The sequence below is a fragment of the Hetaerina americana genome, unplaced genomic scaffold (assembly GCF_022747635.1).
Source record: "Hetaerina americana unplaced genomic scaffold, ioHetAmer1.1.p SCAF_447, whole genome shotgun sequence".
In the NCBI taxonomy this organism is placed as follows: Eukaryota; Metazoa; Arthropoda; class Insecta; order Odonata; family Calopterygidae; genus Hetaerina; species Hetaerina americana.
In genome coordinates this window covers 84,791-99,831 of record NW_027287038.1, presented here as the reverse complement: position 1 = coordinate 99,831, position 15,041 = coordinate 84,791, and the positions used below count along the sequence as shown (strand labels likewise).

General features: G+C 50.8%; 1 protein-coding gene, 5 non-coding genes and 1 pseudogene across 6 annotated transcripts in view; all 7 read right to left on the bottom strand.

Annotated features, from left to right (window-relative positions):
* Positions 1 to 583: 583 nt before the first annotated feature.
* LOC139693147 (U2 spliceosomal RNA) lies at positions 584 to 776 on the bottom strand. Its single transcript, XR_011701991.1, has one exon. It is a non-coding gene; the product is annotated as a U2 spliceosomal RNA (small nuclear RNA).
* A 1,513-nt stretch (positions 777 to 2,289) lies between these two features.
* LOC139693177 (U2 spliceosomal RNA) lies at positions 2,290 to 2,483 on the bottom strand. Its single transcript, XR_011702020.1, has one exon. It is a non-coding gene; the product is annotated as a U2 spliceosomal RNA (small nuclear RNA).
* A 2,770-nt stretch (positions 2,484 to 5,253) lies between these two features.
* Positions 5,254 to 15,041, bottom strand: part of LOC139693134 (uncharacterized) — a gene marked incomplete at its 3' end in the record, with an annotated part of 54,648 nt that continues 44,860 nt past the window's right edge. Inside the window, exons 10-11 of the mRNA XM_071591285.1 lie at positions 6,043 to 6,384; positions 5,254 to 5,931 (exon numbers count right to left, since the gene is read on the bottom strand). Of these exons, the coding sequence (XP_071447386.1) occupies positions 5,254 to 5,931; positions 6,043 to 6,384 (1,020 nt within the window). The remainder of the gene's footprint in view (positions 5,932 to 6,042; positions 6,385 to 15,041) is intronic.
* On the bottom strand, positions 8,015 to 8,120 carry LOC139693186 (U2 spliceosomal RNA; annotated as a pseudogene).
* On the bottom strand, positions 9,634 to 9,826 carry LOC139693146 (U2 spliceosomal RNA). The gene has a single exon (XR_011701990.1). It is a non-coding gene; the product is annotated as a U2 spliceosomal RNA (small nuclear RNA).
* LOC139693145 (U2 spliceosomal RNA) lies at positions 11,340 to 11,532 on the bottom strand. Its single transcript, XR_011701989.1, has one exon. It is a non-coding gene; the product is annotated as a U2 spliceosomal RNA (small nuclear RNA).
* On the bottom strand, positions 13,046 to 13,239 carry LOC139693176 (U2 spliceosomal RNA). The gene has a single exon (XR_011702019.1). It is a non-coding gene; the product is annotated as a U2 spliceosomal RNA (small nuclear RNA).

The window sequence follows — 15,041 nt, the reverse complement described above, 5'->3', positions numbered from 1 at the left end:
GTAAAAGAGTGGAACTCGCCTATTTCCGCGAGTCGATTCGCGTCGGGTCGTCTTGAATGACGCTCCTTGCCGGGAGCGCGCGCGCGCCATCTCTTCGGGGGGGGAGGTAAACAGCTGGAAGGAAGGGGCGTCACACGCCAAAGTTTGAAACGTGATCCGGCGCCTCTCTTCAACAGTTGTCGTCGTCTCCAATGATGGAATACTGAGGAGACAAGACGTTGTTGTTGTTGACGTTGCATTGAAAGCAGAAAAAATAATTGCATTATTTTCACAAAATTATATTTATTGTTACACTTACACTTTAAAGTGACGACGACTCTCTTCAGATGGGATTTTTTTTCTTCCCAAGTTTCTCTCCTTTTAATAATTCATTCCTTTTAATACTTCGTTGTGCTGCTTCAATTTGGATTACATTACTTTTGCTCCGCTCGCATGGAATAAAATCGCTTCTCTCCGCGAAAATGCAATTTCGCGAATATTTTTCCAGCCGGATCGCCTGAAATTTGCAAGTGCGAAAATAAATAATTTTCGCGGATCAATTTAAGCTTCAATCTGTTCTCATCAGCTTTTAAGTGGACCTTTTTAATGATGGGCCGATCCCGACGGTACTGCAATGCCGGGCCAACCCGCGGCAGGGATGGAGTAAACTCCGGGTACCCCGCCAATGTCCAAAAATCAGATTAATATTCTGGTCCCGCAATGCGGGACGTATCAGATATTAAGCTGATAAGAACAGATACTACACTTTGATCTTAGCCATAAGGCCGAGAAGCGATAAGGGAGCCCTTTTCTGCAATATTTACATGTGTAGGGACGACCCCGGAGCACTTGGGGCGGAGGGCGCAGGATTGGCGTAGGCGCCGCGGGGTGGCATTGGTCGGGGAGAATTCGCGTAGGATCCTGCGGGGGTGTTTCCGAAGGCTTCCTTGTTTTCCTGCAGCAAGAAAAGTTTTGGGGGGGCGCGGGGGGCAGGACGGCCGGAGCAATTGCGTCCCCGGAGTCCGGAGGCGAGACAGTAAATTGCAACGCGGAGTCCTTCGCTAGGTCGTGCCATCTCTGTGAGCGACACACGAGACGTATTGCAAGCTCTCTCCCCGCTTCCCGGGAAAGGTCGGGCGCAATTTTCAAACATTCCGAAAATGGAGGGGGGCATCCAGGACGGTAATAAAGGGCCCTTTTCGCCAGTATTCAGTGGTCGACAGTTTTTCGAAAAACGGGCTTCCTCTTCACTTCACTTCCTGTGTGGTAGAGATTTAAAATCGTGTGCTGTTCACTTACTTTGCATTAATCGTCATTAGTAAAAATACGCTTTCCTTATAAATAAATAAATACATAAATTAGGGTTTCTTCAAATATAAACAAATTAGGGTTTTCTTCAAATCGGAGAATAGGAATCGAAAAGGCTGTAAAAAAGTGGCGCTTTCAATTGCACAAGATGGAAAACCAGATTTCTCCATTGTTTATATTTTCCATTTTCTCGAAAAATATCGCGAAAATGGGCATCGATTTCCGCGAAATTCGCAAAAAATTTCTGAAAATTTTTTTGCAAAGATTTTTCCAATTTTTCCCGAGTGCTCGCGATCGGTCGTTTCCTCCGATGTATTGAGTTTCTTTTCCGTTCAATTTTTTTTCATCAAACACACACTCCTTTTACAAGAATTATCTTCGCATAAATTCTGTGGAAAGATTGGTGTTCAAAAACTAAGGTAAAAGAGTGGAACTCGCCTATTTCCGCGAGTCGATTCGCGTCGGGTCGTCTTGAATGACGCTCCTTGCCGGGAGCGCGCGCGCGCCATCTCTTCGGGGGGGGAGGTAAACAGCTGGAAGGAAGGGGCGTCACACGCCAAAGTTTGAAACGTGATCCGGCGCCTCTCTTCAACAGTTGTCGTCGTCTCCAATGATGGAATACTGAGGAGACAAGACGTTGTTGTTGTTGACGTTGCATTGAAAGCAGAAAAAATAATTGCATTATTTTCACAAAATTATATTTATTGTTACACTTACACTTTAAAGTGACGACGACTCTCTTCAGATGGGATTTTTTTTCTTCCCAAGTTTCTCTCCTTTTAATAATTCATTCCTTTTAATACTTCGTTGTGCTGCTTCAATTTGGATTACATTACTTTTGCTCCGCTCGCATGGAATAAAATCGCTTCTCTCCGCGAAAATGCAATTTCGCGAATATTTTTCCAGCCGGATCGCCTGAAATTTGCAAGTGCGAAAATAAATAATTTTCGCGGATCAATTTAAGCTTCAATCTGTTCTCATCAGCTTTTAAGTGGACCTTTTTAATGATGGGCCGATCCCGACGGTACTGCAATGCCGGGCCAACCCGCGGCAGGGATGGAGTAAACTCCGGGTACCCCGCCAATGTCCAAAAATCAGATTAATATTCTGGTCCCGCAATGCGGGACGTATCAGATATTAAGCTGATAAGAACAGATTTAAAATGTTTATTTGAAAATTCTTTCATACAGAGTTTTAAGCAACTTATAATTAATATATAATTTATACATGACCGGCTCCCTCCATCCCTCCAAGTGAGGGAGCCGGGGAACAAGTCTTTGCCCTTTTTTTTTCAGGGAATGTTTATATAGTTATACTGCTTCTCACACATTTGTTTTTTTTATATAGTACAGGTAATATGTTCACATTTTGGGGGGTTTCACTTTAGGGGGGGGTGACACTTGGGGAGCCGTTTATAAACTACGGCATTTTGTCCATTTATACACTATGGCTCATAAAAGAAAGGGGACAGAAAAGGTTTTACAAAAGAAGAAGTACGGAAAAAGGAAAAAAAAGGGAAAATGATTTTAATACGACTTCACTTTTGTCTTTATTTCAGCCTCCGGAGCCGTCCTCGTATTGTCGGTGACCCGTGATGTGCTCGACGTAGCAGTCCCGCGACCATCGGATGACGTCGCTCACCATTAGCCGCCGCATGGTGTTGCAGTATCGTCGAGGTAGGCCCAGGGATTTCAGGACGGGATCGTTCTTCGGGTCCCAAGTCCCCAGGCTTCCCACGACGATGGCGGCGACCGATGTTCTGCTTCCCTGCTGGCGGATGGTCTCTGCCAGGGCGGCATACTTCTCCTCCTTTGCGGTCCTGGCTGCCAGCAGTGCGTCGTCCGTATTCTCGAATGGGACCGCTACGTCGATCAGAGTCACAGTCTTGTCGGCCTGGTTAGTTATAACCAGGTCTGGTCTAAGAGTCGAGTCGGTGCCAGGTACTTGTTTGTTGACTCTGATTTCATCGTCACCTTTTCCCCGGCGTCCAATCAGAGCCTTGTAGAGTCGGTCTTGGACAGCGTTATGTCTACGCTGCCACGTCCTTGAATGCATTGTACAGTGGTTAATGACATGGGGCAGGGTCTCTTCCGCGTAGCCGCATCGCCGACACCGCTTGTCCCCGTTGGTTTCCCAACGGCGACAGGCATTGAGTGGGAGCAGGTCGAGCCGAGCCCTAAAGATGAACCTCCAATCACAAAACCTGGTGTACCTCCCTCCTGCCAGGAAGTGATTGGAGGCTTCAGACTTCGCCGAGGCACGAATGACTTTACCTTGGTCGGGCTTGGCGCTTACCTTGTTCAGGTAGTAGCGCCGCACCGCGACCTTCAGGGCACCCGTCAGTTGCCTCACGGCCTTCGGGGGAACCCTGATGAAAGGTGGTCGATCTTCTGAACCGTCATTCATGTCGCGGAACGAAATCTGCATCTCCTTTAGCTCGTCCGACCATCTCCAACTCAATCCAATGCGCGCGGCGATACGGCGTGACGCGGAACGAACCTGCGTGAAGAGGGAGCTGAAGTCACCGCTTTCCCTTCCAAAGTCATCCCGCAGACTACCGCTAAGGTACTCTGCGAGATCACCGGTGGTTGGCGGCCTCCTCAGCTTCCTCCGCACTACCTCCTTCAGGCGACCCCAGGCGAGCACTCTCACGTTGGGGTCACGGGAATGGAGGAGTCTATAACCCTGTACAATGGTCAAGATGTCGGTCAAGTCAGAAAGAGGGAGAAGACCTGCGCCGCCATGTTGATGGCCAATGAAGACCATCTCAGGCGATGCCCTTTTGGGCAAATGGAGCCAGCCCTTTGCGCAGGCCTTCAGCTTCTTGTCAATGTCAGTCAGATATTTTTTCTTTACGTTACCAGCCCGCAAGATGAACTCCAGTCTGGGCAGCAGGAAGATGTTGGTGGCGGCGATCTTCTGCCACGGGGCGAGGAGAGACTCGTCGATCTTGCTGACGTCCTCGCCCAAGCGCACCAGGTCCTCCTCGGGCGTCTGGTCCACGTGGAAACCGAAGGGGACCCCGAGGTACCGGTACGCCTCGCCGTCCTTCAGACTGGAGATGGCCGATCCCTGGATGGTTAGCTGGGACGGCTGCACGGGCTGGTTCGTAGAGAAATTTAGGTCCAGCGTGGCGCACTTGCTTGGCTTGAATTCTAATCCTGCTGCTGTTGCCTTCTCTCCTGCGATGGTCAGCAGGCGCTGCAGGTGCTCCTCGTCTCGGGCCACCAGCACCAAGTCGTCGGCGTATGCCAGGATGGCGATGTCCTGCCCCTGGACGACGACTCCGGACTTGCCTGCTTCTCCAGCGACCGCCCGTATCACCGGCTCCATCCCCAGATTGAAGATGGTCGGCGATAACGGGCACCCCTGCTTGACACCGGCGCAGATGTCAATGACGCCGGTGTCGCCGCTGGACGTCTTCACTACCGTGGAGCCCTTCTGCAGCTCCTCCACGGTCCTCCTCATCTCCTCAGGCAAGTCCATCCTCCTTAAGGTCTTCTGGAGGTGCTGGTGCGGAATGGACCCGAACGCGTTTCGAAGGTCAAGCCAAGCCAGTGCGATGTGGGAGTGTCTGCGTCTTGCCTCGTCGACAGCTGTCTGAAGGGTGAAATTGTGCTCGTGGCACCCCTCGAACTCCCGGAAGCCCTTTTGAGCCGGGTGCATCTTCTTCCCGCTGACCGCCCAGGATAGTATGCGGTCAGCCAGCACCCCGGCGTATAGCTTGGCGATGGTATTGCCAAGCGCAATGGGCCTCCAGTTGCCGATGTCCCGGCGGTCCCCCCCTTTGTGCAGGAGGACGGTTCGAGAGGTCTTCCACGAGGCCGGTGTTCTGGCCTCCTTCAGGCACCTGTCAAAGATTGCAGAAAGAATAAGTCCATGTCTATCGACCGCCCTCAGGTCGCCGTAGGTGAGGCCATCGGGGCCTGGAGCGGTGTTCTTCGTCCTAGACATGCGTCTCGTCACCTCTTCAGGAGTCACCCTTTCGAGGAGCAGTTTCTTCTCGGTCTCCGTTGTTCGACGGTAGACCGATTCATCATCCGTATCTTCGAAGCCCCCAATCCCGACATCCCCGTAGATTTGGCGGAAATGCTTTTCCACCTCCTCCGCGGGTATATCGCAATAGGGAGACCTCTCAGAAAGGATGCTTTCAACTGCCCTTCTGGGGTGGCTCCGGAAGAGTTTTTGTATGTCCGACGCCTTTTTGGCGTCGTAGTCCGGTACTTGTCTGCGTCTGGTCGGTGGTTTATGCGCAACGTTTCGCGGCCGAGGTGCTTCCTTTCCGTCTGCTTTCTTTGCCTCCTTTTTCCGCTCCGCCTGGATGCTGGCCACCAGTTCTTCTACCACGACCTCGAATTCTTCCCATGATTGGCCGGATGTATTGGCCAATCGGTCGAGCCACAGTTTCTCCTTCGGTCCTCCTGTGGGCCCGACAGGTCGTGGTGCTGCCAGATCTTCTGCTGCTTCTGCTGGTGGCGGATGTTCTTCATTTCCAGGCGGCGGTGACGGGATCTCAAAGTCACCGATCACGGGGGGCGGTTCCGGCTCCGGGTGTTCGGCCGGTTCAGCTGCTCTTGGTACGGAAATTTGCACCTCGGTCACGTTGGGCGGCGTTGCGCATCTAGCAGTCTCCTCGATTGCCTCCTGAAGGGGGACAATCAAGGGGGGAGGTCTTTTATGGGTCGACTTGTGGTTCGCTAATCCACGGCGGGTAGGACATGCAAAGGTGCATTGTTCGCACCGATACCGGAATGCCTCAGGTTCTTCCGCTTCCTTGCTGGTACCTCCCTTCAAGCAAGGGTGCGTGGATGGCTTGCGGCCGATAGTCTTGCCGCAGATGGAGCAGGCGTTGACGGATGTCAGTGTCAGGCCGTGCTGCTCCTTGAGGTGCCTCAGCAGGCTTCTCCTTGTCGCCGTCCACGCAGAAGCTCGGAATGACGTGGGGCATCCGGGCTCGGTGCAACCTAAGCTATCCGCCACGGGGAAGAAAACCACAAGTTGATTATCGACTCTCTTGGCCGACACCGTGGTGCCGGTCAGGAGACTCGTCGTGACCCTGTCAGTCGTCTGGGGGACGGGGGCTGTCTGGGGAGAGTCCTGGGAAGGAACCAGCGCTGGACGTCTGGCCGAGGATGAATCCGGGGGCGTCGTGAAGTCGTCGAGGGATGGGGAGGGAGGAGAGGAAGAGCGGGAGTGAGGGGGGGAATAGGTGACGTCAGAAAGGGGGGAAAAGGTCTCTAAGGGGATCTTTCGGACGCAAGAAGGAGAAGAAGAAGGAGAAGATACATTAGAATACACTGGTGAGCCATAGCGTACAAATGGACGGGGACGGCGCGTCCTTAGCGGCGAATCGCATTCGGGCGCGCCGCCGGGTGACCTAGGGGGGGCGGGGGGAGTAGTGGGGGAGCCGGGCGCTGATGCCTCGGCTCTCCTCCTTCGCAAAGTACGAGAGGAGGATGGGGGGGCGGAGGTTTTGGCACCCGGTGTTTCCGGGGCTTTTTTCGCGGCCCCCGCCCCCCCGTTTTTACGGGGGGGACGTGGGGGCATTGGGGGTTGTTAGCGCATGGGGAGGGGCCGGGGGGCACTCTTCCGCGGTCTTAAGGACCGTGGAAGAAGTTTAATTAAATCGTTAATTAAATCGTCCTTTTAAGGACGGGAAAAGGAAAAATTGTCCTTTTAAGGGCTATAAAAATTTCTAAGGACATTAACAATGGCCAAAAGGTAACAACGGGGGTACGGGGGGTCTTTTCCGCGGCCTGAAGGGCCGCGAAATAGAAAATTACAATTTTCAAACTTTTGAAATGCGCGGCGGCGTCCGCCTGGAGAAAGTTCAGGCGGCCGCCGAGGGTTGGCGCTGAGGGCGCACTACCACGCTTCTCGGCCCTTCTGGGCGGGACCGGGAGGAGATTTGAATGTTTTAGGGAGTTTTCCTGTCGCAACTGTGAAAGATGACGTCTTTCACCGAGTATTGCGATCAGGGGAGGAATGAGTGGTAATTCCGTCGGGCGTGAGGCGCGCCGAGCGTGAATTTACCAACGGGATGGCGGGAAAAGCGGAAAAACGGGTCTTGGCGAAGCGCGCGCCGTTTGAATCGCCCGCTCTGCGTCGGTCCTTACGGGACTCGACGGAGGGCGTCCCCTGGTGCCCTGAGGGGGCCGGGGAGGAGGGGGGAGAATTAAATTATTCACCACCGATCGGGCGTGACGCGCCCGCGGATCGGGGGAAGCGAGGGAAACCTGGTGCACACTACACCGGCCTGGAAGAGGCCTGGCGCTGCACCAGGGGTCGGGGGCGGCTTGGTGCTCAAACTACCGGTCCAGAAGGGACCCGGCAGTGCACCAGGGGACGGGGGAAACCCGGTGCTTAGGCTGCCGGTCCAGAAGGGATCCGGCAGTGCGCCCGGGGGAGGGGGGCTTTGATACGGCGTCGGATCTGAAGGATCCGGTGCCAGCCCGGGGGATATTCGCCCAGAAGGGGCGATTCGGATGATCCGTAGTGGATCCGGGGAGCCCAGAAGGGGCATTGGGTCCCACGGCCCGCCTTGAGGAGGCAATGGACCGTGGGGCCATTGGGGGAGGGGGGGGAGAAAGAGGGGAAGTGAGCAGAGCAGGCGCCTAGTGTCCTGTTACCCCTTCTCTCTGAGAGTATCCCGGGGGGCTTACCACTGGTGGGGGCCCATCCGGGACTCTTCAGAGAGGCACGGAAACGAAAGTGTAGCTGTTCATGAAAGAGATCGGGAGGAAAATTTACGTTAAAAAATACAAATCAAAGGAAATTAAGCTGATAAGAACAGATACTACACTTTGATCTTAGCCATAAGGCCGAGAAGCGATAAGGGAGCCCTTTTCTGCAATATTTACATGTGTAGGGACGACCCCGGAGCACTTGGGGCGGAGGGCGCAGGATTGGCGTAGGCGCCGCGGGGTGGCATTGGTCGGGGAGAATTCGCGTAGGATCCTGCGGGGGTGTTTCCGAAGGCTTCCTTGTTTTCCTGCAGCAAGAAAAGTTTTGGGGGGGCGCGGGGGGCAGGACGGCCGGAGCAATTGCGTCCCCGGAGTCCGGAGGCGAGACAGTAAATTGCAACGCGGAGTCCTTCGCTAGGTCGTGCCATCTCTGTGAGCGACACACGAGACGTATTGCAAGCTCTCTCCCCGCTTCCCGGGAAAGGTCGGGCGCAATTTTCAAACATTCCGAAAATGGAGGGGGGCATCCAGGACGGTAATAAAGGGCCCTTTTCGCCAGTATTCAGTGGTCGACAGTTTTTCGAAAAACGGGCTTCCTCTTCACTTCACTTCCTGTGTGGTAGAGATTTAAAATCGTGTGCTGTTCACTTACTTTGCATTAATCGTCATTAGTAAAAATACGCTTTCCTTATAAATAAATAAATACATAAATTAGGGTTTCTTCAAATATAAACAAATTAGGGTTTTCTTCAAATCGGAGAATAGGAATCGAAAAGGCTGTAAAAAAGTGGCGCTTTCAATTGCACAAGATGGAAAACCAGATTTCTCCATTGTTTATATTTTCCATTTTCTCGAAAAATATCGCGAAAATGGGCATCGATTTCCGCGAAATTCGCAAAAAATTTCTGAAAATTTTTTTGCAAAGATTTTTCCAATTTTTCCCGAGTGCTCGCGATCGGTCGTTTCCTCCGATGTATTGAGTTTCTTTTCCGTTCAATTTTTTTTCATCAAACACACACTCCTTTTACAAGAATTATCTTCGCATAAATTCTGTGGAAAGATTGGTGTTCAAAAACTAAGGTAAAAGAGTGGAACTCGCCTATTTCCGCGAGTCGATTCGCGTCGGGTCGTCTTGAATGACGCTCCTTGCCGGGAGCGCGCGCGCGCCATCTCTTCGGGGGGGGAGGTAAACAGCTGGAAGGAAGGGGCGTCACACGCCAAAGTTTGAAACGTGATCCGGCGCCTCTCTTCAACAGTTGTCGTCGTCTCCAATGATGGAATACTGAGGAGACAAGACGTTGTTGTTGTTGACGTTGCATTGAAAGCAGAAAAAATAATTGCATTATTTTCACAAAATTATATTTATTGTTACACTTACACTTTAAAGTGACGACGACTCTCTTCAGATGGGATTTTTTTTCTTCCCAAGTTTCTCTCCTTTTAATAATTCATTCCTTTTAATACTTCGTTGTGCTGCTTCAATTTGGATTACATTACTTTTGCTCCGCTCGCATGGAATAAAATCGCTTCTCTCCGCGAAAATGCAATTTCGCGAATATTTTTCCAGCCGGATCGCCTGAAATTTGCAAGTGCGAAAATAAATAATTTTCGCGGATCAATTTAAGCTTCAATCTGTTCTCATCAGCTTTTAAGTGGACCTTTTTAATGATGGGCCGATCCCGACGGTACTGCAATGCCGGGCCAACCCGCGGCAGGGATGGAGTAAACTCCGGGTACCCCGCCAATGTCCAAAAATCAGATTAATATTCTGGTCCCGCAATGCGGGACGTATCAGATATTAAGCTGATAAGAACAGATACTACACTTTGATCTTAGCCATAAGGCCGAGAAGCGATAAGGGAGCCCTTTTCTGCAATATTTACATGTGTAGGGACGACCCCGGAGCACTTGGGGCGGAGGGCGCAGGATTGGCGTAGGCGCCGCGGGGTGGCATTGGTCGGGGAGAATTCGCGTAGGATCCTGCGGGGGTGTTTCCGAAGGCTTCCTTGTTTTCCTGCAGCAAGAAAAGTTTTGGGGGGGCGCGGGGGGCAGGACGGCCGGAGCAATTGCGTCCCCGGAGTCCGGAGGCGAGACAGTAAATTGCAACGCGGAGTCCTTCGCTAGGTCGTGCCATCTCTGTGAGCGACACACGAGACGTATTGCAAGCTCTCTCCCCGCTTCCCGGGAAAGGTCGGGCGCAATTTTCAAACATTCCGAAAATGGAGGGGGGCATCCAGGACGGTAATAAAGGGCCCTTTTCGCCAGTATTCAGTGGTCGACAGTTTTTCGAAAAACGGGCTTCCTCTTCACTTCACTTCCTGTGTGGTAGAGATTTAAAATCGTGTGCTGTTCACTTACTTTGCATTAATCGTCATTAGTAAAAATACGCTTTCCTTATAAATAAATAAATACATAAATTAGGGTTTCTTCAAATATAAACAAATTAGGGTTTTCTTCAAATCGGAGAATAGGAATCGAAAAGGCTGTAAAAAAGTGGCGCTTTCAATTGCACAAGATGGAAAACCAGATTTCTCCATTGTTTATATTTTCCATTTTCTCGAAAAATATCGCGAAAATGGGCATCGATTTCCGCGAAATTCGCAAAAAATTTCTGAAAATTTTTTTGCAAAGATTTTTCCAATTTTTCCCGAGTGCTCGCGATCGGTCGTTTCCTCCGATGTATTGAGTTTCTTTTCCGTTCAATTTTTTTTCATCAAACACACACTCCTTTTACAAGAATTATCTTCGCATAAATTCTGTGGAAAGATTGGTGTTCAAAAACTAAGGTAAAAGAGTGGAACTCGCCTATTTCCGCGAGTCGATTCGCGTCGGGTCGTCTTGAATGACGCTCCTTGCCGGGAGCGCGCGCGCGCCATCTCTTCGGGGGGGGAGGTAAACAGCTGGAAGGAAGGGGCGTCACACGCCAAAGTTTGAAACGTGATCCGGCGCCTCTCTTCAACAGTTGTCGTCGTCTCCAATGATGGAATACTGAGGAGACAAGACGTTGTTGTTGTTGACGTTGCATTGAAAGCAGAAAAAATAATTGCATTATTTTCACAAAATTATATTTATTGTTACACTTACACTTTAAAGTGACGACGACTCTCTTCAGATGGGATTTTTTTTCTTCCCAAGTTTCTCTCCTTTTAATAATTCATTCCTTTTAATACTTCGTTGTGCTGCTTCAATTTGGATTACATTACTTTTGCTCCGCTCGCATGGAATAAAATCGCTTCTCTCCGCGAAAATGCAATTTCGCGAATATTTTTCCAGCCGGATCGCCTGAAATTTGCAAGTGCGAAAATAAATAATTTTCGCGGATCAATTTAAGCTTCAATCTGTTCTCATCAGCTTTTAAGTGGACCTTTTTAATGATGGGCCGATCCCGACGGTACTGCAATGCCGGGCCAACCCGCGGCAGGGATGGAGTAAACTCCGGGTACCCCGCCAATGTCCAAAAATCAGATTAATATTCTGGTCCCGCAATGCGGGACGTATCAGATATTAAGCTGATAAGAACAGATACTACACTTTGATCTTAGCCATAAGGCCGAGAAGCGATAAGGGAGCCCTTTTCTGCAATATTTACATGTGTAGGGACGACCCCGGAGCACTTGGGGCGGAGGGCGCAGGATTGGCGTAGGCGCCGCGGGGTGGCATTGGTCGGGGAGAATTCGCGTAGGATCCTGCGGGGGTGTTTCCGAAGGCTTCCTTGTTTTCCTGCAGCAAGAAAAGTTTTGGGGGGGCGCGGGGGGCAGGACGGCCGGAGCAATTGCGTCCCCGGAGTCCGGAGGCGAGACAGTAAATTGCAACGCGGAGTCCTTCGCTAGGTCGTGCCATCTCTGTGAGCGACACACGAGACGTATTGCAAGCTCTCTCCCCGCTTCCCGGGAAAGGTCGGGCGCAATTTTCAAACATTCCGAAAATGGAGGGGGGCATCCAGGACGGTAATAAAGGGCCCTTTTCGCCAGTATTCAGTGGTCGACAGTTTTTCGAAAAACGGGCTTCCTCTTCACTTCACTTCCTGTGTGGTAGAGATTTAAAATCGTGTGCTGTTCACTTACTTTGCATTAATCGTCATTAGTAAAAATACGCTTTCCTTATAAATAAATAAATACATAAATTAGGGTTTCTTCAAATATAAACAAATTAGGGTTTTCTTCAAATCGGAGAATAGGAATCGAAAAGGCTGTAAAAAAGTGGCGCTTTCAATTGCACAAGATGGAAAACCAGATTTCTCCATTGTTTATATTTTCCATTTTCTCGAAAAATATCGCGAAAATGGGCATCGATTTCCGCGAAATTCGCAAAAAATTTCTGAAAATTTTTTTGCAAAGATTTTTCCAATTTTTCCCGAGTGCTCGCGATCGGTCGTTTCCTCCGATGTATTGAGTTTCTTTTCCGTTCAATTTTTTTTCATCAAACACACACTCCTTTTACAAGAATTATCTTCGCATAAATTCTGTGGAAAGATTGGTGTTCAAAAACTAAGGTAAAAGAGTGGAACTCGCCTATTTCCGCGAGTCGATTCGCGTCGGGTCGTCTTGAATGACGCTCCTTGCCGGGAGCGCGCGCGCGCCATCTCTTCGGGGGGGGAGGTAAACAGCTGGAAGGAAGGGGCGTCACACGCCAAAGTTTGAAACGTGATCCGGCGCCTCTCTTCAACAGTTGTCGTCGTCTCCAATGATGGAATACTGAGGAGACAAGACGTTGTTGTTGTTGACGTTGCATTGAAAGCAGAAAAAATAATTGCATTATTTTCACAAAATTATATTTATTGTTACACTTACACTTTAAAGTGACGACGACTCTCTTCAGATGGGATTTTTTTTCTTCCCAAGTTTCTCTCCTTTTAATAATTCATTCCTTTTAATACTTCGTTGTGCTGCTTCAATTTGGATTACATTACTTTTGCTCCGCTCGCATGGAATAAAATCGCTTCTCTCCGCGAAAATGCAATTTCGCGAATATTTTTCCAGCCGGATCGCCTGAAATTTGCAAGTGCGAAAATAAATAATTTTCGCGGATCAATTTAAGCTTCAATCTGTTCTCATCAGCTTTTAAGTGGACCTTTTTAATGATGGGCCGATCCCGACGGTACTGCAATGCCGGGCCAACCCGCGGCAGGGATGGAGTAAACTCCGGGTACCCCGCCAATGTCCAAAAATCAGATTAATATTCTGGTCCCGCAATGCGGGACGTATCAGATATTAAGCTGATAAGAACAGATTTAAAATGTTTATTTGAAAATTCTTTCATACAGAGTTTTAAGCAACTTATAATTAATATATAATTTATACATGACCGGCTCCCTCCAAATGAGGGAGCCGGGGAACAAGTCTTTTTGCCCCTTTGTTTTGGGGAAATATTATAATAATATAGGCTTCTCGCACGAGTGTTTTTTTTTATAAAATGTTTTATATGTTTAAGTCTCTCACGGGGAGGGTTTACACTTTTGGGGGGGGCCGTTTATACACCACGGCGTGGCCATTCATACACTATGGCTCATAGAGTAAATAAAAGAGAAAGGGGACAGAGAAAGGTTTTACAATGAAGAAGTATGGAAAGAGGGGGGGAAATGATTTTACACGACTTCACTTTTGTCCTTTCCTTTTCAGCCTCCGGAGCCGTCTTCATACTGTCTATGTCCCGTGATGTGTTCGACGTAGCAGTCCCGGGTCCAGCGGATGACGTCGCTGACCATCAGTCGCCGCATGGTGGTGCAGAATCGTCGAGGTAGGCCCAGGGACTTCAGGACGGGGTCGTTCTGCGAGTCCCACGTCCCCAGGCTTCCCACGACGATGGCGGCGACCGATGACCGGTATCCCTGCTGGCGGATGGTCTCTGCCAGGGCGGCGTACTTCTCCTCCTTCGCGGTCCTGGCTGCCAGCAGAGCTCCCTCGTTGTTCTCGAACGGCACTGCTACGTCGATCAATGTCACAGTCTTGTCGGCCTGGTTAGTTATAACCAGGTCTGGTCTAAGAGTCGAGTCAGTGCCAGGTACTTGTTTGTTGACTCTGATTTCATCGTCACCTTTTCCCCGGCGTCCAATCAGAGCCCTGTGTAGTCGGTCTTGGACAGCATTATGTCTATGCTGCCACGTCCTTGAGTGCATCGTGCAGTGATTAACGACGTGGGGCAGGGTCTCCTCCGCGTAGCCACATCGCCGACACCGCTTGTCCCCGTTGGTTTCCCAACGGCGACAGGCATTGAGCGGGAGCAGATCGAGCCGAGCCCTAAAGATGAACCTCCAATCACAAAACCTGGTGTATCTCCCTCCTGCCAGGAAGTGATTGGAGGCTTCAGATTTCGCCGAGGCACGAATGACTTTCCCTTGATCGGGCTTGGCGCTTACCTTGTTCAGGTAGTAGCGCCGCACCGCGATCTTCAGGGCACCCGTCAGTTGCCTTACGGCCTTCGGAGGAACCCTGATGAAGGGGGGGCGGTCTTCAGCCCCGTCATTCATGTCCCGGAACGAAATCTGCATCTCCCTTAGCTCGTCCGACCATCTCCAGCTCAAGCCTATGCGCGCGGCGATACGGCGTGACGCGGAGCGAACCTGCGTGAAGAGGGAACTGAAGTCGCCGCTTTCCCTTCCAAAGTCATCCCGTAGACTACCGCTAAGGTACTCCGCGAGATCACCGGTGGTTGGCGGTCTCCTCAGCTTCCTCCGCACTACCTCCTTCAGGCGACCCCAGGCGAGCACTCTCACGTTGGGGTCACGGGAATGGAGGAGTCGATATCCCTGCACGATGGTCAATATGTCAGTCAAGTCGGAAAGAGGGAGAAGACCTGCGCCGCCGTGTTGATGGCCAATGAAGACCATCTCAGGCGATGCCCTTTTGGGCAAATGGAGCCAGCCCTTTGCGCAGGCCTTCAGCCTCTTGTCGATGTCAGTCAAGTTCTTCTTTTTAACGTTACCAGCCCGCAAGATGAATTCCAGCCTGGGCAGAAGGAAGATGTTGGTCGCGGCGATCTTCTGCCACGGGGCGAGGAGTGACTCGTCGATCTTCTTGACGTCCTCGCCCAAGCGCACCAGGTCCTCCTCGGGGGTCTGGTCCACATGGAACC